A 21,077-nucleotide genomic window follows, 5' to 3' on the forward strand; every position below is an offset into this window, starting at 1 on the left:
GAATGCCATGGCTAAAATATTTACAATAGTCTGCTTAGATTTCAAACTGGGCATGTTCCTGTAGCTCTTAATTTAGTTAAGCCAACAGATGGTGATTGTGGGCTTGCTGCATGTCAGAAGCTATGCTTGCTACTTAAATCAGTTCCAATGGCAAGCGTGAACAATTGTCCCGCTAGCATTCACGTAGCTCTCAGGCTCAGTGGTGGGTGCAGGCGGTGGAATGGCTGCAGATGCACGGCATGTTTTAAGTTCAGTGATCAGAACGTGTGCAAGGCCCCTTTTGCCTGGCAAGTGGAGGCAAAGAACATGGTCAGAGGGGTCTTCCTGAAGGATGTGAAGTCAACAGTGTGAATTCTAAGATACACACATGCATTTGAAATACACTTTTAACATACCTTTGCAATGCTTACGACAGCTGAACGATTTGTGGAGACTCCAAAGAAATCTGGCTTCATTTGAGTTTTAGGCAAACACCTGGGAGTTCTTTTTCCATGTTTGTCCATCATCCTCACCTACTTATAACCAAAGACACTCCTAAATATATACATGTTTATGTGGTTTCTTTCTTGTTAGGAGGGGAGAACGTTTAGGAGCATCCCTGCTCTGCATTTACTTTCTGCATCCTCCGCCATATTTACCATCTTTTTGTGGAACAGAATATATTGTCTCCAAGGAACATTTGTTTTATTCCATGATTTTAATAGCAGTGAGGCAACTTGCTTAGCAGGTCCTGCAGCCAAAATTGGGACATAGCAATCTGGACAAATATCAAAGCTGAATTAAGCCTTCTATCCTGATGATAAATATGGGCTTAAAATTTGTTCTAGGAGACACAGTATATATAGCATCACATTCTTCCCTGTCAGGTGCCTCGTTGGCAGCGAGATAAAAACCTCGTGCAGAAGCAAATTTAGTACCTTAATCAGTTTCATAAAATTATAGATATGGATGTTTTCCCTTAAGGTTTCCATTTTATAAGAAATGAGTTTGATCCCACAGTAATTTGTATTACCTTTCAAGACGTTGTTGTTGTCGTTGCAGGTGTTTCATTTTTATTTCTTGAAGCAATCAGTTTGTGAGAAAATATTAAAGTTCATGCAAATTAATAAAAATGAGGCATGTTAGGTTAATGTTACTAGACCCCCTCTCTGTTCCTTGAAATATAGTCTTTGTTTTCATATCTCTGAGGGATGCTCCATTGTCTGGCCTATTAAATCAATCCTTAAGGCTCATTTATTTTCCTCTTTACTATCAATTTCTCCTTGGTACAGTAAGTGTTATCCATTATAAAGTTCCTTCAGGTGTCATGATATGTTTAGTTGGAACCAATCTACTGGTTTAAAGCCTCTGAAACTGAAACTACTTATTTCTTTACTTAAGCTTGAGCCAAGTTATATAATTTGAATGAATATGCTGTTTCTGTTACATATAAAACTGAGTGTGTTCACATTTTTTTAAGTCCTCCTTGATAACCACTAGAATGTAAATTAAAATATCAACAAGGTATTACTTTTCTTTTACTAAATTGATGATGTTTTGGCAAGAGTATGAGGAAAAGAGCCAATTTCATATGCTATCAGTAGAAGCATAAGTTAAATAATCTTTCTAGAAAGTATGTGGATATAATAAAGCTTTGATATATCATAATATTTTTAAATGATTTTTTCAAATCCACAATTGTACTTAAGTTTATTCTAAAGAAATTATAGATGTATGTAAAGATTCATCTGTACAGTTCTTCATTGCTCGTTTGCTTATAGTAAGGACAATTTGAGAATCTACGTTTTTCTTTTTGGAGAGTGGTAAAATAAAGTGTCCATAAGATCAAATAGTATATATCCTTAAAAATGTTCAAAAAAGATTCAAGGAATATTGTTAAGTAAAAACAAAAACAACAAAACCCAAATCTAATGCAGTTACCAAACTTATATATTTTATGATCCTATGGCTGTTATAACAAATCATAAGCTCTCCCATTTGACTCCAGATTTTGTGCCTCTCTTTTTTTAAGAAATATAAACCCTATGACAACGGGGCTTCCAATCAAAAGTGGAATTACATCGAACCTACGAAAGCTTTTATGGCCTTTCATAGCACTGCACTGGATAAGGAAATCACAGCAGCAAATCATGCTGGAGTTTGTACATCCTCTGTGTTTAAAGAAGACATTGACCAACCAGTAAGTGGTTCCTTCCTACTGAGGATAAAAGAAAAAAAATAAAAAATGGGGTAATTTGATAAAGCAAGAAATTATTTTTCTAGAAAACCTATGTTCGCACAAATTGAGCACTGATATATGAATGAAATCACATGAACTCTGGGGTTCTGGTTAGGAAAGAATGAAGCAATACTGATATTACTCTCTACTTACAGTGTTTTGATGGCTTCCCATCACCAGCACTGTCTTTGGTTCACCATCAGTTCACCAGAACACGCATGAGGGAGGACGGTCACACCCCACCCTCCCACAGGTGTGCCTGCCACACTAGCTGTCACTCCACTCCAGAAAGCGTACTAACATGCACATGGGTGTAAATGACTTCGGCTAAATTAAACTATGCCAAGTGTAGGCCTAAGCATATATATATTCTTAATTGGTAAAGAAAATAATTTCTCAAGTTTGGTCCTTTCATTTTTCATTAGTAAACAATTACTGGCACCATACTCGACAAACACCTGAGATACTGTGGGTCAGCGGGTCAAGGCACCATGCTATTGTTGAAGACTATACTTGAAATCTCATAAAGCCCCTGTGAGACCCTCCAAGACCCTCTTTACTCAGCTCTTTAGAGTCTCTAAACTGCTGCCGCTTCCCCACTCATCAATCACCAGCTCTCCTGAATAAGAGATGTCTAAACATACCGTGCCATTTTGCATCTCTTGGTTCGGACTGTGCTATCTGTACCCTGTGCCACGTTCTACTTTGTCTGTGAACTCATACCTTTTAGCAGATGCAATGTCAGACTAGTGAGGTTATCTTAAATCAAGTCAACTTGAAAAGGCTCCCACTACCCAAAGATTGACCACTTGAAGTACCAATATGCTAATGAGTTCAGTGTATTGACATATATCAGATATGTTTAAATCGCTATGTTCATACTGATATTAAACATCAGCAACAACAATTCATTGATCACAATTAAGTGACGCTATAAAACCAATTCATTAACAAAATGGGAAATAAAAAATTCAAGTATTCCAAAATATTGGAGGAGAAGGTTTTACTTTATAAAAATATCCCAGTCAATAAGTGAATTGGCACACAATTCATCACAAACCCCATGCTTTTCTATCTAAATGATTCTTCATGTAATATTCATTCAGTTCCATCTAAGAGGGGATATTTAATTTTCTGCCTTCCAGTAACTTATAGACAAATGGAAATCAGATGTGCATATAGAGAAATCCATAGTGAAATTTGAGAATTACATCGTTGAAAGTATCATCTAAGTGTTGGCTTTGAATTGAGGTAGATCTATGTACTTAAAAGGAGTAGTTGAACCAAATGGAGAAGGCAAAACAGCCATGAACTTGGAACCAGAAATCACAGTTTTATATTTCAGTTCTGCCATGTACTACTTGGGTATCCTTGGATAAAAACTTAATACTATGCAGCAGAAAGAAAGAAGGAACTCCTATCTTTTGTGACAGTATGGATGGAACTGGAGAGCATTATGCTAAATGAAATAAGCCAGGCAGCGAAAGACAAATACCATATGATCTCACCTTTAAGAGGACCCTAATGAACAAAACAAACAAATGAGCAAAGTAGAACCAGAGGCATGGAAACAAGGAGCAGACTGACAGTGGCCAGAGAGGGGTGGGGAGGGGAAAAAAGGGGGAAAGAAGAGGAAGGGTCTAATCAATGAACAGGTATAAATGACCCATGGACATGGACAACAGGGTGGGGATTGACAAGGGTGGGAACAATGGGGGTGGGGGCGGGAGGGGCAGGGGAGAACAACGGGGAAAATTGGGGCAACTGTAACAGAACAACAATAAAAATACTTCCCTCTCCAAACTTTTGTTTTCTCTTATGTAAATTGAGAACAGTGATATTAACTCTGACTGTACTTAACTTTTAGCCTTGTGAGGATCAAAGCCAATTAGAGAGTCTGTGTGAAAGTGCTTTAAAATTTTATTATGAGAATTTCCATACATATTCAAAAGTAGAGAGACTAGTGAGATGAATTCACATATACTTATCATCAGAATTCAACTATTACCAAGGTTTGGAAACATTTACAAATCCCCAGACATGATATCATTTCACCTCAAAGTTAAGCACGCATCTCTGAAATATTTGAACATTTCCTTACCCAATCATTCTGCCATTAACGCATCTAACAGAATTGACAATAATTCTTCACATGCCCTGTTCTTAACTGCATTTCACAGGTCCTTCTGAAAAATTCTTCTAATGGTTGGCTGGTTTGAGAAGTCCCCAGTGTGACATTTAGTTGCAGAACCTGGGTCCTTTGTCCTATAGAATGTGTCTTTGGATTTCTCTCTTTGTTTCTTGTGGCATCTTTTAACCTGTCTTCCTAGGCTCTATACTTCCTGTAAAAGAAAATTAGCACTAGAATTGTAATTAGATTTATGTTCAGCTTTTTTTAAATAAGAATCTTTATAAATTTTACTGCATTTTTCATAATTATCACTTATGTAGGCCTACAGTGTCTGGATTTTCCATTTTTTAGTGATAACAGTTATCAAGTGATTACACCCTAATCCCACATTTAAAAAACTTTCTTAGTGACTTTCTTGTAGTATCTGTCACTCTTTGGTGATCTTTGTCTAAATAAATTCTTTCATTAGGAGTTTCAAAAGGGCCAATTCTGTCTAATTCTATAGTTTTTCCCTGCATTTATTAAATGAACTTTTAATATAAGGAACTTGACCTCTTCAATTAGGTATTTGAGTACCCAAAAATATGGTTTGTAAGGGAAGGTAGGGTAAATGCTTAGTTTGTTCTATCTATCTCACTTATCTATTGTGGTATAACAAATCACCTAAAAACTTAGTGGCTTAAGCCAACAACCATTTTTTTGCTCTGTGGATCAGCAGTCTGGGGCTGGACTCAAGTGAGCTGTTCTGCTGGTCATTAATGCAGCAGTAGTTGTTGGTGGTTCTTGAGTAGTTTGGTGATTCTGTGGGGACTGATGGTCAAAGATGTCTTTGCTCAAGTCCGGTGCTTGGTGGGCTGTTAGCTGGGGCCATGTTTCTCATCAAAGCTTCTTGAGCAGGCTAGCTGAAGCATGTTCACATTGAGGTGCCAGGGTTCCAATTACAGCCAAAAGATAACAAGCTTCATTGGCAAGCACTTCTTATGCGTCTGCTTACGTCACATTTGCTAATGCCATATGACCTTGACCAGATTCAAGGAAAGGAGAAAGAAACTCTATTTCTTGATTGGAGGAGCAGTGAAGTCACATTTCAGAAGGGCATGCAAACAAGGATGGGATAGTTTTACTGTAGCCATCTTTGCAAATAAATTGCCACATTTTCTAATGGCCAAATTACACAGTTACAAATTGGTGCTTGTTTACTTCCAATGGACTCCAGTAAGTTATGGTTTTGTTGTTTGCTAGGGTTTTTTGTCATTTTTACTTATATCTTTAGCATCATTATGAACTCATGGGATTTTTACATGTTCAAACATTCTACGTGTTTTGGTTATCATTCTTTTTGTTGCTCACAAATTGTCCCATTTTGGGCCAGAAGACACCCTTCATGTTGGTGCCTTTGTGTTTTTGACATGATTCTTTTACTTTTAGATAGCTACTTCTCTTTCTGGATACCACATGACATCCCTCACTTATTTTATGTATTTCTTGCTGCAAATATGGAAGTAGCCATTCCACCAAGAACCCCTGATTCTGGGCAAAAGTTATACACATGATGTTGAATTGTTATTGTCTCTAAGCTGTTTTAGTCAACAGAGTTTGGAAATATGTTTGTTTTTATACACACACACACACACAGTCTGTCCAGAAGTATCCAGACATGTACGATGAAAATAGAAACACTTATTAAAGAAGATACAAGATACAAGAAACATTGTACATAGGACAATGATGCCTCAATCCCCCTCAAAGTAGGCACCTTGGGACCTCACACAATTCTCCCAATCACCATCAGCTGCCTCATTGTATTTACCTGAATCTCATCGATGGTCTGAAATCTCTACCCTTTCAAAGATGATTTTAGTTTTGGGAAAATCCAGAAGTTGCAGGGTGCCAAATCTGGGCTGTACAGAAGCTGAGTCACCTGGGTGATTTGATGTTTTGCTAAAAAAAACTCTGCATGAGATGCAATGCATGAGCAGATGTGTTATGATGGAGCTGCCAATCACCAGTTGCTCATAGCTGCAACCTTCTGAATCATCCAAATAGTTTCTGCAGAGAAATGTTCAAGCTTAATGCAAACTTCGTTGGTCTACTTGCTCAGTCACTTAGAATACAAAGGCTACACAGTACACATACTCACTCAAAGGTGTCTACTCAAGTGGGCTGTTCTACTCAAGTGGGCCCCCACTGACTTGTACAAGGAAGTCATCATTGTTCATGCATGTGCATTCCAGTCCATTCTCCTTGGCTGCCAGGTTACATCGATGTCATGAAAATTGTTCTTGTTATGTTAACAATGGCTGGACTTTTTCTGGACAGACATATGTTACATACACACATGTACATATATATACACACATACATATGTGTATATATAAAATTATTAGGGAGCAAAATAATGCATTCATGTTGAGATTTCTAATTTAGCATCCAAATATTATAAAAATGCTTTGTCTTATAAAGCGCTCTACAAAAATGCTATTGTAACTTAGATATGCCTAGGTAAAAGCATATCCCTCTTTTGTCCCTCTTTTTAGGGATACTATTATCTCTCACCTGCTGGAAAGAAAAAGATTATGCTGTGCTTGGCATGTGGACGATCCAGGAGAACAGCGAAGGGGCTGAAACAGGTACTTCCAGGGCTGCCTTTCCTGTGCGCCTCGGGCTCCGAGACCCAGAAGCCCTTCTCGCGAGGGCCTTTCAAGGCCGTCAATGTGGCAGAGGTGCGTAATGATCTGAGCTCTGCTAATACCTACATGGCATCACTTTGGAAACTTTGGTGCATTCATTATCTGCCTCGCATTCAAGTTCATCTCCACTCATCCGATTCATCTTCCTCTGATGCGCCTTTACCGTTTCACCTGCATTGATTTCCTTTTTCCCGTTGTAATTTAAAATACATTGTCTATTAATAGCTCAATATACTCTTTGAAGTTAATTGGGCACTTCTGTGGCTTTAATCATCTACTGACACCTTCCACTGCTCTCTGTGTTGCTTTTAGATGAGGAAGTAACTGCAAATCTTTACTTAGCAGAGCAGCGGTTCGCTTATTTCCACAGGGTAAACTCCTTTTTACTAGTACGGAGCATTTCAGGGAGAATTTGACATGTTGTCAATGACTTCAGGTCGGGTACCTGAATTCACACATCCATGTCTAAAATTATTTATAGCTTATGGAGAAAAAAATCTCTGCCACTTTCCTGTGATCTTAATTTACAATGGCACCATTTAAAAAATCCTGTCTTTCAAGTTTAGAAATGAGAAGAGCTAAGGGGACTTTACACAGCTGTATAAAAAGGAGTAATCCCTAAGAGTTGGGCAACTTTCCTCCCTGCCCTGGTCTGCTTAGCAGGGTTTGCCCACCCCGTTCCTGAATCACTCTGCCTGGCCCCTCAACCTGATACACACTGCAGGGGGGTGGGAGATGGGATAATAACAGTTACAATAAACTGAAACATCTCTGCAAGAGAAAAGAAGTCAATCCTCTCTGGGCAAGTCTGAGGCATTTGCCTTTGCTCCAGCGATAGTGGGGTAGTGCTTAGGAGGTTGTGGGGAGCTGATTGGAAAGAATTCCCTATGTCACAGCACCTCAGATGGAGCTTTTCCCATAGGGCAGCCTCCTCTGCAGGGCTGGAAAGGGAAAGGTGAAGTGTGGTGTTTACCACGCTCATTACCACGTGTTTAGGGCTACTACACCCCTCCCCCTCCTCGTCCATCAGAATCTGCCACCAGAGCAGGGCGTCATCCTCAAGTTAAAGATGAAGAGAGTGTCTGTGCTGCTGTTGTCCCTTCAACCCAGGCTCTCTCTGGCCCTGCTTCCTTCCCCGTCTCCTGTCACAGACGAAGGCAAAGCAGAAAACAGGAGAAGCCAGAAACACAGCCCGGGGCCCAAACTCTCCTAGAGGCTCAGTGACAGGCTCGGAAGGGAACTGAGTTCTGACCCAGTGTCCTTCCCACTACGGCATCCAATACCGGTAGCACGTGAAGTGAACACTTCCAAGTTCAGATGATGCGCATATGTGCACACACATATTGATCAAATTGAGAGATGGAAATATACCAGAATAACAAAACTAGGAGAAAATAAAAAGCGTGAGTAGACCAATGATTTTTTTTTTTAATCAGGCTGATTTATCTTCTCATGAGGCCGAGAAAACTCTTAGTTATTACGAAGAACATCTATCATCTTTGCGGATGAAGACCTGCACAGAAGTTGTATCTCGCAGCGGTGTGGCAGCTGCGCACCAGAAGGCAGTGAGAGTCATCGCACACAAAAATGGAGATGGGTGTCGAAATGGGAAGCTGATTGTGGCTGAAACATTCCCCATGGTAAGTGGCTATCGCTTAAATGCGCTTGCCTTCTCAGAGGTAATATGGTGGTGATTCTTCTGGCAAGACCAGGAGCGGTGGGACTGAGTGATAAATGTCCCTGGCCAGTGTCACCAGGTTACACGGATGAAGATCAAGATCTCTGTTTTCTTAAATACATTCTTTTTCACTGCATTTTTGTGGCTATGGTCTTAGGAAAATGAGAAATCGGAATATGGTTATTAGATTCGCTCCAGAGCAAAGATATATAAAAGCAAGGGGAGAACAGAGCTACCTACCAGACTTTCTTCACTTCTGTGATAGAATGCCTTTTTTGCCTTCCCTCCCGTTCCAGCTTCAAGTTGTATGTCCACCTTAGCAGATGCCAGCTCGTCCCCTCACTTATCACTGGAGGATCTGAGCCGTGATTTGTCGATAGGATGAAGCTGGGTCATACTAGGAAGAGATGCCTGCTTTCTGTCCTAGAGGCTGCTCCCTGTAGTCACAGGAACTGCAGAGCCCCAACGGCCCACCCAGCTTCGTCCTTCTGCTCTTTGGCATTTATCTTGTCAATACCCTTAATGACATTAATTTACAAGTGACATTATATATGGTATGGAGTTGCCCTGGAGACTTCCTTACAAACACTGACATACACATACACTTGTTAACTCACCTCTCTGGTTGAACACAAATAGATTTTTAAAATTAAGATACTGTTGTTCAATGGAATAAACAAAGTGCAAAAGTTAGCAACTCCAAGATTCATGCTAGGATCCGCAGCCTGCTTTTGTGATGTTTGGCAAAATTATTCTTTTAGCCTGTTTTCCCATCTGCAAAATGGCAATAGTAATATGTGCCAGCTTTTGATTTAAAATCAACTATTCATTTATTTTAAAGCAGTTTATCAAGATGATTCCCACTATTTTATACCTTATGAAGCAACAAAATTGAAAGTGGATTTCTGGGTTGAACATTTTTTAAGGACATCCTCTGATGATAAAATATATTAACGTATATCAGCTACTGTTTTAAATGCTTGGAGCTAAGACTTTTCACAGCTGGAATGGACTCATATTGGGAGATTAGGTAGAACAATCTAATATCAAAAATTGTCTCTAATCAAACATCAAATGGGCAGTTATTTAGCTTTCTATTTTCTCAAATTAAAGGGTTTTCCCAGAGTTCTAAAATTACAAGCTCTTCATGGTTATTCCCAGTGCCATCACTTCTTCCCCTCGGTTCCTTACAGTGTCTGTTATTTAGCTTCTCACAGAATGCACGGAGCAACTTGGCCTTGCCCGAGCAGCCTCCAAAGTATACACCAAAGATGGAACCTCAGTCCTTTCCTTGCGTGATCTGGTTTTGTGGGCTCTAGATGACTCTCTTATCCGCAGAGACTCCAAGGAACAAAAGAACGAGGTAGCCCCTGTTGGAACACAGGAGACAACTATTAAAAATATGGAAGGTTGGTTATATTCTATAAGATTTAGCTGATTCTGCTTATGTCTGGTCATAAAAAAATTAAATGTGATTCTTTCACTCAGTCACCCTTTCTAGAATTACAAAATCACAGGGAGATACTCTCATATGAGATTCCTATATTGTTTTTACTTTGTAGAATCACAAGAAAAATTGAAAAATAATATAAAACTGGTTTCTGCACCAAAACAATGAATAAATATTCTGGAATTTATAAAATATGTTTGACAGCCTAGCTACTTTATGCAACTTGAGCAGATTTTGTTCTTAAATTCAAAACCCAAACCAACTGGAGACCACTTAAGAAAGTGAGGCTGGATCAATGCGAATCCCTTCCTACAATTAGACGAGGTGCCCACCCGTACCTCCTGCCTTCCAGGCCCCCTTGCTTGCCCCTGCCCATCTCCACTGCTCCTATAAACTCCCAGAAGCTCCAACAAATGTTTCTGTACTGCAGCTCCTATCACACTGTATTGTGATTATCTGTTTACATCTTTGTGTGTCTCATTGGACTGTGTACAACTTGAGGGCAGGGACTGTGTCCCCAATAAGAGTTTGCTAAATGAAAAAGAATCTTGCTAGCTGGGGTTCTGCAGAGTCATCTTAGTTTTCTGCTATTGTATTGGCAGGCATGGTTCAGAGGTTAGTCAGTTGGGTTTTGGAGCCAGAATATCAGAGTTCTTGTCCTAGCAATCAGTTGCTAGAGGAATGATCTTGGGCAAGTTGCTTAACCTCTCTCTTCTTCAATTTCCTCATTTTTAAAATTAGGACACTAACAGTCACTTATTTCATGGAATTTTTATGAGGACCAAATAAATATTCATGTGAATATGTACTCATTTGGTCCTCATAAATATGACTATGTATTCATAAAACTATATAGATATGAACATATGTGTATATAAATCTCTCTCTCATGTATCACTTAGAAGAGTGCCTGGTTGATGTTTACCAAATAGTCAATGAATATTATCATTATTAATGTAGGGTTGAGTAGGAAAAACCCACCCTTCTTCCTTTTTGTTTCTCCTTTATTCTCACGCTCTTCTCACACTTACAACCAGATGGTCTTTTTCCCCACACCAAGCAATTTTGTGGCACATGCTGGGTGTTCTATAATTTAACTAAATTCTGACACAGTTTACCTGAAGACAGCATCAGACCCCATGGATTAAGGGCTCAGTTCCACAAGACGGTTCCTTCCTCACTTCAGATGCCAATCGCAAGTCCACCTTGATACCTGTGCTTCAGACCAGCTGGCTGTAAATAGGAAGTTCCCACAACTCCCTCCATGAGTTCAATTAATTTGCTAAAACAACTCACAGAAATCAGGAAAACAATTTACTCGTTGGTTACTGGTTTATTATGATAGCATATGAGGAGGACTGCAGGTGAACATTCATATGGAAGAGATGCATAGTGCAAGGTATGTGGAAAGAGTGCAGGGTGCCCATTGTCTTCCCAAGCCCTCCACCATCCTGGAACCTTTGCGTGTCCACCAACCCAGACGGTCTTCTAACCCTGTGCTTCTGGGACTTTTATGCAGACTTCACCATGTAGGCATGATGGAGCATTAACTCCATTTCCAGCCTTTCTCCCCTCTCTGTGGAATGGGGGGTAGGGTTGAAAATTTCAAGCTTTTAATCATGCCTTGGTCTTTCTGGTGACCAGCCCATGCAGGAGCCCACCAAGAGTCACCTCAGAACAAAAGACACTCCTATCACCCAGGAAATTCCAAAGGACTTCGGAGCTGTGTCAGAGACCTAATATTAAAACAAAAGATGCCCCTAGTGCTCTTACCACTTAGGAAATGAGAAGAATTTAAGGAGGTCTGTGCCAGGAACTAAGGGTAGAGATCCATATGCTACATGAGTGTATTTTCTGTTCTTTCACAGTGACTTTCTTTTTCTGATGAGGTTTTTAAAATAATTATGTAAACAGCCCTGGCTGGTATGGCTTAATGGATTGAGCGCCAGCCTGCAAACCAAAAGGCCACTGGTTCAATTCCCAGTCAGGGCACATGCCTGGGTGGTGGCCCAGGTCACCAGTTGTGGACACACGAGAAGCAACTCTTGCTCTCTCACACAACGATGTTTCTCTCTCTCTCTTTGTCCGTCCCTTCCCCTCTGCCTAAAAATAAATAAATAAAATATTTTAAAAATGCCAATCCTTTAAAAATAATAATTATGTAAACATATTTACATTATTTACATGAAGTTTTGCCTTTATTTTGCATATGGAATATTTTACTTCCAGGTTCTGGAAGATTCTGTTCTCAAACACTCTTTTTTCACATTTTTATTTAAAACCTGGTTTTCATGCAGTTCTTACCAAAAGGGTATGGCCATCCCTCCCATTCTGCTGTACATTCTAAAGTTTCTTCTTGATCAGGCAGGTTCACTAGCAGCTGTCCCCTTTATTGAACTGTGGTTATGCCATCAGTTCGCACTGAGGAACTGTAAAGAAATAGGCACCTATCAGAAGCAGCATCGTGCTGACTGCGGAGGCAGTGGTTAAAGGCATAGGCTGTGGAGGCACACGGGCTGGATTCTAATCCTGTCTCTGCTCCCCCCAGCTCTGTGAGTAAATCTCAGTAAGCTCTTCTGTGAAATAGGGGTGAACCTAGCTCAGAGGATCATTTTGAATATTACATGAGGTAACCTATGCAGACGTCTTGGTAAAATGCCCAGCATATATTAGCTTCTCGGTCTATGTTAGTTTCTGTGGTGGGGGACTGTTTGCTGTCTCACAAATGGCTCCTTTCCAAACACCCTGGAATTGCGTCTTTCAGATCTCAGGACCAGGAGAGGTGTATCTTCTGACGAACCCATCTCTCTGTGTGGGCTATGTGAATCTTGAAATTGTGTTTTCCTCTTTGCTTTGGCCACCAGGACACTCAAAGCCCAAATTTGCTCAAGAAAAGCCAATAAAAACAGTGGTATTCATGTCCATTCAATAATGAAAATATTATCTAGCACTTTTCGATGCTTGCCCAATTAAACAGACCAAACACTAGTCTAAGTACTTTATTTTCTTTTTTCTTTAATTATCCCAACAGCAGAATGAAACAGACACTGTCCTTCATTTATAAGATGAGAACACCGGAGCACATTATCTCTGGCTTTAGTCTATTCCTATACTCCTTTTCCCCCTTCCTTGGTTTCTCAATCTCTTTCTATTATCCCTTTCAGAGTAGATAATTTGGTAAACCATCTCAAATTTCCTCCAGAACTAGGTGAAGTGTAAGAAGGGAATCAAAATGCATATAATATCAGATTATAATCAGATTAAATTCTGTGGCTGCTATGAAGTTCTGATCAAATTTATGTATTGGCATCAGTTTTGGTTATTGCCTGTTTAAATCAAGTCATTAGTGAAAAATGAAATATTTTGAATAAAGTTAATTTAGTGCGCAAATTTATTCAGTATTCATTGAATGATGGTAAATGTGTCATCTGTTTCCCAGAAAACCCAAGACTGAAGGTGAAAAACCGATTATTTCCAAAGTCTGTGACATCCGATAGTTTGGATGGTATAGATGAATCTTTTTTCACCCTCATTCACAGAAATCCCATTGCCATCTGGGTGTCTTGTGGTGAACCATTTTTATCTCCGAATGGTAAGTTTTTTGTTCTTGCTTTCTTTTAAATGCGTATATGGAGGGAGAGAGAAGTGAATGTATAAGAAAATGAATTAAATGTGTATAATGTCGACATAACACCATAGTTATGCAAGTAGCAGGCAGTCCATCAGTTAACATTTGCACAAGGAGAACTAAACTCCTATATTTGCACAATCGCCCATTTTTTTCTTACTGGAATAGAGTAAGAATGTGGGAAAGTGTCTAATTTAGTTGATAAAGAGATCCTTGGTCTATAAAGACCGAGAATAATGGTGTACATTAGAAAATAACAAATGAGTTTAATTCACACTGAAGACGACCTGTCTGCACATTTTCATTTTTCAGAATTGCACCCTTTAGGCAGTAGGTAGATGTTTAAAAAATGAGCAGTTCCAAGCTAGGATTTCATCACCTCCAAATTGTTTGTGGAAGTGGAAAATGAAATATGGCTATTGCATATGGTAAATCTATATAATAAAACAGCACTGTTCTTCTTTTTCTCCCCCTGCATCCCATAAAAAAAAATGCCTTAAGCCCTGTCATCTTTCAAATGAGGTTTCTTTTAATGGCCCCTACCTTTTAATTACTTGTTTCTAATTGAATCTATTTCTTGGAGCAGAAAGTCCTTTATAAATTATTGGCTAGCATGATAAATTACTGTTGATAAAAGAATGCAAGATAAAATATCACATATTTCTATTACTCTAGCTTTGCAGAAAGCAGAAAAAGTAGAAAAACAGAACTGGCTGGAAAAGGACAAATTTTTGACTGATTTAGACACCATGAAACACAAAATGAGACAGATAAAAGGTCAGTATGAATTAAATCAAGTCTCATCACGTTTAATTCTAACGAGTTTCTTTACCACTGGAAACCAGGTGTTTAACTGAGTTACATATTCAATATACATACATGTAGTGTTACAAAAGTCACTTGAGCAAGTCTAAAACCTAATAGTATATCCTCTCAGCACTGATTCTATATTTGTGTGAATATCACATTTAAAATTAGGAAGTTGCCTGGATTACAGAAACACCCTATTGGTTCAAAACAGTCCCTGAGCTGACATTGTATGGGCTTTGAAATTAATCCTTAAACAAAACTTGCGGGCATTCCTTCCGGGGAGTTGCTGTGGAAGAAGTTTTTTAAATGATCTGAGGGAGGAAGTGCTAAATTCTTCAAAGACTACTGTCAGTTTCTCAGAAGAGCTCCCTCTTGTCATGCAGCGTTAAGATATGCTCTTCATAAAGTGATCAATTGGCTATTGATTTTCCATATTTTTCTTTTGTCACAGAATCTTAAGTTCCTGACCCAGCACTTCAGATACCAAATGGTTCTTTGGGGAGAAACAGTGCATTGTGGGCGTTAGTCTGGGAAGAAATACATCTCAGGCTATTTAACTGCCGTAGCAGGATGGCAGCTCCCGAGTATGGGAATCTTGCCTCCACACACAACACTCCTAGTCCTAAGTGCACTAAACAGAGCTCTGAGTCAAATGACTGTCGCTCAGTTCTTACCGAAAGAATTGCTGGGTCCATTGCTACAGCCAGAAAATTGTGTTTGGGTGTCCCATTGGGCATGTCCAGAGCTAAAGTTGTCATACCACCCCCACACCAGTGCCCCCTTCATTTCTTCTAACAGTGGACACACCCTCATCCGCCCAGGCATTCCACCTCAGAAACCTGAGACTCCTCCTAGGCATCCCTCTCTAACTTCCGCTGTATTGAGTTTATCTCAAATGCATTCTAACAGTCATAATTCCCACAATCATTACCCAAGTAAAGCTATTGCGGTCCACTGTTTGGAAAACCAGAAAAGCTTTCTAACTGGTCTCAACATCAGTGTCCATCTCATGCATAATGGTGACGTTCTGGAGCTGGGCTGATCGTGCAGAAATGCGAAGGTGTCATGGCACTCCCCATTCCAGAGCTCGCCATTGCCTTTAGGACAACGTTGGAATCCTTACTGTGGCCCTTCCTGCTCTGGTACTCTGTAAGCTTCTGTCTTCCCTCACCAGCTCCACCAACTCCCCTCCACCCATTGGGCTTTCCTTTGTTTGTTTTAACTCAGAGCTTTTTGTACCAGTCAATTCCCTCTGCCTCAAACTTTTCTGTCTCCTGTCCTCTTCCATTGCTCCTACTCATTTACTTGTTATTTCTTTCTAAACGCTTTCCCTAACATTGCCAGTCGGGGATACTGTGGTTCGTCACACTCTGAGCTTCTCCTCTGATAGTGCTCATCACATTGGTGTGATTACCTGATCATGTGACACGTGACTGTCTCTCCTATGTTATGTTATAAATTACATATCTTTATTTGTTCTCCGAATAAGTTTCGAAAGATCGAATTAAAGAATGGATGGAATTTCAACCATTCACTCCAGCGAGTTTTCTCCTCTATTCCTGTATCAAGTTAATAAATACAAAGTAACACACAGAAAATAGCACCTGGCAGAGCTGCCTTGACTGAGTTCTGACTTTATGTCAAGTCTTTAGCTTTCACTATAATGAAGTATTAAAAAGGCATTTCAAGTTCAGATGGCATCACCTATAATATTGCTTTTGAAGAGTCTGTTTGATCGGATGATGTCCATTATGGAGAAATCCACTGATGTAGTTTCTCTTAGAATTTGGTGCTAAGATAAATCTCGTCTCTACTGATAGACTGTTATGTTTTCTGCTATTAAATGTAAATTCAGTACATGCTTATAAAATACCTGATCTGAGGAAGGTCCTTTCTCGTTTTGGGGATTATGAGGGTAAATAAGAGTAAGTGCAAGTCCAGTTAACTGCAGTCCCTGTTGGATTGTGAGCTTCTTGAGGCTTGGACGAGAGGAGGTACGGGAGGTGTGAACAGTGGCTGAATGGATTCTTTCCTGTTACAGCCCTTGGTAAATGCAACAAATGTTTTCTGATTATATACCATGTACAAAATACTGTGCTAAGCTGATTTTACATTTCATTTGTAAGCATACCCATTGTTAACACTAATCATAATACTAATAATAACTTTTTAGGGCTTTTATGATTAAGTAACAAATGTCAGATATTTACAACCTGCTTAGCACATAACAGATACTCGATATCTATTAGAGTAGGGGTTCCTGAGAACGCAGTCCACATTCCCATTTGGGGTCTTAAACACAGATAAATAAAGGTGAAGAATGGCACATCAGGCCAACGTATCACCTTTCTTATGAATAAAGACAATGCTAAAGCATTTTATTTGGTGTGATAACTAAGTGGAGCTACTAAATGAAATCCCAAATAAGGTGGACGCACCCTCCCAGACACAGATGATGCTGGACCAGGGAGGACCTCCCAGTAAGGGATAGGTATGAGGAGAGCTACCCAGGTTTTGAAGTCTGAGATGCATAGCCTGAGATTTATAGCTTGAAAAAACAGCGAAGCACTCATGTTCTCTAGCTTTCCCCATGAATAGTTGGCTGTTATCATTACTTTCCCCTGATCTCATGTGAAATAAAATAGGATATATAGAAAAATGTAATAAGAAAATAAAAAGAATTTATTCAATAAATTTTTGCTTGGTTTCAGTAGTCTTAAATACGTAAATAATAGTTTGCCATGAAAACCATTCCCCAAACCAAAACCATTTGTGGTGACGTTATGTCTCTTTATGAAATTTATAGTTGAATTGTATTCATATTCTTAACACCATTAGAAGCAAGTTGACAAAAAACAAATTAATGCATAATGAGCTTTGCTCTTTCGTATATTCAAATCCTGGCTCTCAACAGTGTAAGTGATAAACTATTGTTGAACTCTCACTAATTAAACATAATTTTAGTGTTCAAAATGCATCATAAATAAAATATTTATTGAAATATTATGCAATAAGAATGTGCATCATAAATTAACGTTGTCTAGACCTTATGAAGAGAGTTGGCTGAAAACAACGTTTAGTGCGTAAATTGCTGTTTTGTGTTTTTCTGGCACCTCTGTGTTTTCCACAAAGCATGTTGTGTAACGGCATTGCCACTGTGACTCATCGGCTGACTGTCTCGGTTGTGTTTTCCCCACATCCACACGTTGCAGATAAATGCTTATTTGGTACATAGAGTGTTGGTTTCTATGAAAGTCATTGCTGCCACTTATTTTTATTACTGGCTCAATTTCCACACACTGGAGCTACAAGAGCACAAATGCTTTATCCTCTGCAAGTACTGAATTATCTTCAGAGAGTTTTGTTCATTGTCGTATTCTGAAATTCTACCCATGAAGGGGCCCTTGGCAACGCAATTAGGACTCAGCTTCATTCTAGTAATTTTATTATCATATCCACCTAAGTGTAACTATCTCAAAGAAGCCTTCTCGGAGACCTGGGACTAGGTTGGCAGCTCCTGTTACGTGCTTCCTCAGACCTTCTGTCCTTCCCTGGTGCGGCACCACTGCATCGATTACCATTGTAATCATTTCCTTGACATCTGCCTTTCCCACCAAAGTGTCTGCCTTTGCAGCAAGGACCTGGCCTCGGACATTTTTGTATTTGCATCCTCCAGCGCAATGCCTGACCCACGGTTGGTGCCCCACATAGGTTTCTGGAAGGAATGTACAAGAAAAAGCATTATTTTTACTCAAGAAATTTAGAGATCAGTGTGAGACTCAGTGCTGAGTATCTCTTCAGTGCACACAAAAAATTCTTAAGTATGATTTTTAAGCCTCTTTAATGATTGTAAGTGGTCTAGCTGAAAGAGTGCATAAATTCAAATCACCAAACTTACTAAATTACGCCTGTGATTCTTTGGAATACAGTATTCCAATAAATATTTTCTCTTACCACAGCTTTTTAACAGCCTAAAGGGCACAGCAGAGGTGTCGGAAACTAATCGTGCTCATGGGGTATTATTAAATAGAAAAAAAAGGCCTCCTGTCTCTTGGGTTAATATTATTTTAGAAATACTTAATCCCCAGGCTGCTAAGCTAATTGTGGGGGAAAGGCTTATTATTAGTGTAGAGAACAAAACATATGTTCCATGACTAGAAGAGATGATGGGCTATATAGGTCATGGATTCTATTTGACTAAATTACCACTGAACCATATCATGGATGAGAGGCTGGGGCCAGTGTGGAAGTCAGCGTGTTATCTTTCTTTTCCATCTGTGCAGTGAGCATGCGTATCGGGCCGTTTAAAACCGCAGGCTCCCAAATGAAGAGTCGTTGTTAGATATTATTACCTTAGGCATTTTAACTTTTATGATATATTTAGTATTTTAGCCTATGCTCCCAAGTAGAATGATTTATGCATAGAAAGCCAAACCAATTTACTTGAAATCCGAAAGCTCATCATCAGAAACAACATTTCCAGAGACTTCTTTCCCCAGGGCGGCGAGTAGCAGCCCGTCAGCCGGCCACCATGGTTCCCAACAAAAGCCCTGTGCAGCCGGTGGTGGTGGAGGGAGGCTGGACTGAGCAGACCCAAGAGGAAATTAAACTCATGGAACTTATAAGACATACAGAGGTATGTTCTTTAGGACTCAAGATATTAAAGACTCTGCCTCACTTACAAGCTTTCAAAACTGCAGTAGTGAGTTTTAAAATTATGCTATTAATATGTTCTCAGCATCGGGTCAGTAATGACCACAAAGGCATATGCCAAGCCTTGAGCTGGCATTTGGAGAGTGGCTGTCTAAAAGACATCCAGCTCATATGGAAGTCTGTTTTGTTTGAATGGAGACCAGAAATTATGACCTTAACCAAGAAGAAAAAAGGCCCAGTGGATATGTACAAAGGTGATTATAATATGTGTAGTCAAGTTGAGCCTTATGGCTTCATTGCTCATCACTCCTAAGGGTATGTCTCAATATGTAAGAAGAGCAAGGAGCAAAATACTAATTGCAATGGAGACATTCAGAAGTGAGGACTTCAAAATGCTGTTTCCATCCAATTGCTTAATCTGTCAGGATTGCCAGACATAAAAAAGGCGAGAAGAGAAAGGTCAGCTGCTGAGAGAGGGTTGGGGAGAGAGACCTGGGGAAACTTTTTGCTTTGGGAAGTTACTGTTAAAATGATATGTTCTTATTTAATAGAGTTTTTCAAATCGTGAAAATCAAATCCATCTAAATCTTAGATGGGTGCCCAAGTCAAGGTTACTAGAAAAAGGAAACTGACGTTGCTAGAAATATGACTTCTTGCCAAATTAAGAAGGATAAATCACTGACCAGGGAATGCAAGTGAAGCACTGAACTCGGACATGCTTGAAGTAGGATGAAAAGCTGCCTGGCAGGGATCTGGCAAAGTGTAAGGGTGGCTGCTCTATTTTAAAAGACAGAGAGTAGGGACTTAAACAACCATCCCGCACACTCCCTTAAGCATTTCTTGGTTAAAGGAAATGATGTTGTAATTCTAATCAAAAACTGATTTGTTAGATGCAGACAAATTTCTCAGTAGGAGAAACACCATGCAGAAGTCCAAAAACACATCTCTATTCATTACTTCAAAATATAAATGAAAGCTAAGCACTTTGCCAAAATAAGTGCCTTATAATTATCACTGCAATGATTATTATTGCCTTCAGTGATTCATTGAAGCAAGGGAAATTTACAGAAGAGTCAGTGACAGGAGAGGGTAATGCACATCCTAAAAATTTCTTTTCAGTCTAATTTACAATTCTAAGATTTCTGTCTTTCGTTACATGCTTCACACACACACTAGATAGAGCATTCTCTAAACATGGCATTCTCTGGGCTTTTCTTGACAGACACAGCTTTCTGAAGTCCAAGAACAGCAATCCAAGAGAAATTCTCCAACTGCAACCAAACGTACAGCGCTCAAGCAGAGCGGCCTGTATAAGCAACCCAACGCAAAACGAGTCTGGATTTATCAAAATGGGTGCAGACCTGAGGACGGCACTTATGCCTGGGGCAAAACTATTTCAGAGGTAAACCCAGTGTGGAGGGCCTGGGTTCAAATCCCAGTTCTAATATTTCCGGATGATTAGGTCAGACAAATTACTTTACCTGTCCAAACCTCATTTTCTCAACTGTAAAATGGGAATGATACTTTCCTCACAGGGTTGACATGATGATTAAATGAGTGTGGATGAGTGAAATGCGGAGTCCAATGTATATGAGTGTGAATCAGAATATGACACTTGGCCAACAGAGAACAATGACAATTAAACCCACTGTAGCCAAAGAGTAAAATCTAAACTTTGAAATAATTTAAAACAATTTTCTTGTTCTGTTTTAAAACCAGCTTACAAAAGAATGATTTTTCCATCGGGGGAAAATACAGACAACTGTAATTGAACAACAATAAAATAATTTTAAAAAAGAGAAAGAATGATTTCCCCCCG

The 21,077-nt window shown here is 39.4% G+C and overlaps 1 protein-coding gene across 2 annotated transcripts in view; it reads left to right on the top strand.

Annotated features, from left to right (window-relative positions):
* Window positions 1-21,077, top strand: part of DCDC1 (doublecortin domain containing 1) — a 367,520-nt gene that overhangs the window by 327,400 nt on the left and 19,043 nt on the right. For both annotated transcript variants that reach the window (XM_045194050.2, XM_045194047.2), the window contains 8 exons: window positions 2,012-2,179; window positions 6,887-7,072; window positions 8,476-8,679; window positions 9,925-10,126; window positions 13,607-13,759; window positions 14,471-14,572; window positions 19,105-19,241; window positions 20,481-20,660. In XM_045194050.2, coding sequence (XP_045049985.2) covers window positions 2,012-2,179; window positions 6,887-7,072; window positions 8,476-8,679; window positions 9,925-10,126; window positions 13,607-13,759; window positions 14,471-14,572; window positions 19,105-19,241; window positions 20,481-20,660 — 1,332 coding nt within the window. The remainder of the gene's footprint in view (window positions 1-2,011; window positions 2,180-6,886; window positions 7,073-8,475; window positions 8,680-9,924; window positions 10,127-13,606; window positions 13,760-14,470; window positions 14,573-19,104; window positions 19,242-20,480; window positions 20,661-21,077) is intronic.

This window comes from Desmodus rotundus, chromosome 5 (genome assembly GCF_022682495.2).
Source record: "Desmodus rotundus isolate HL8 chromosome 5, HLdesRot8A.1, whole genome shotgun sequence".
Classification (NCBI taxonomy): domain Eukaryota; kingdom Metazoa; phylum Chordata; class Mammalia; order Chiroptera; family Phyllostomidae; genus Desmodus; species Desmodus rotundus.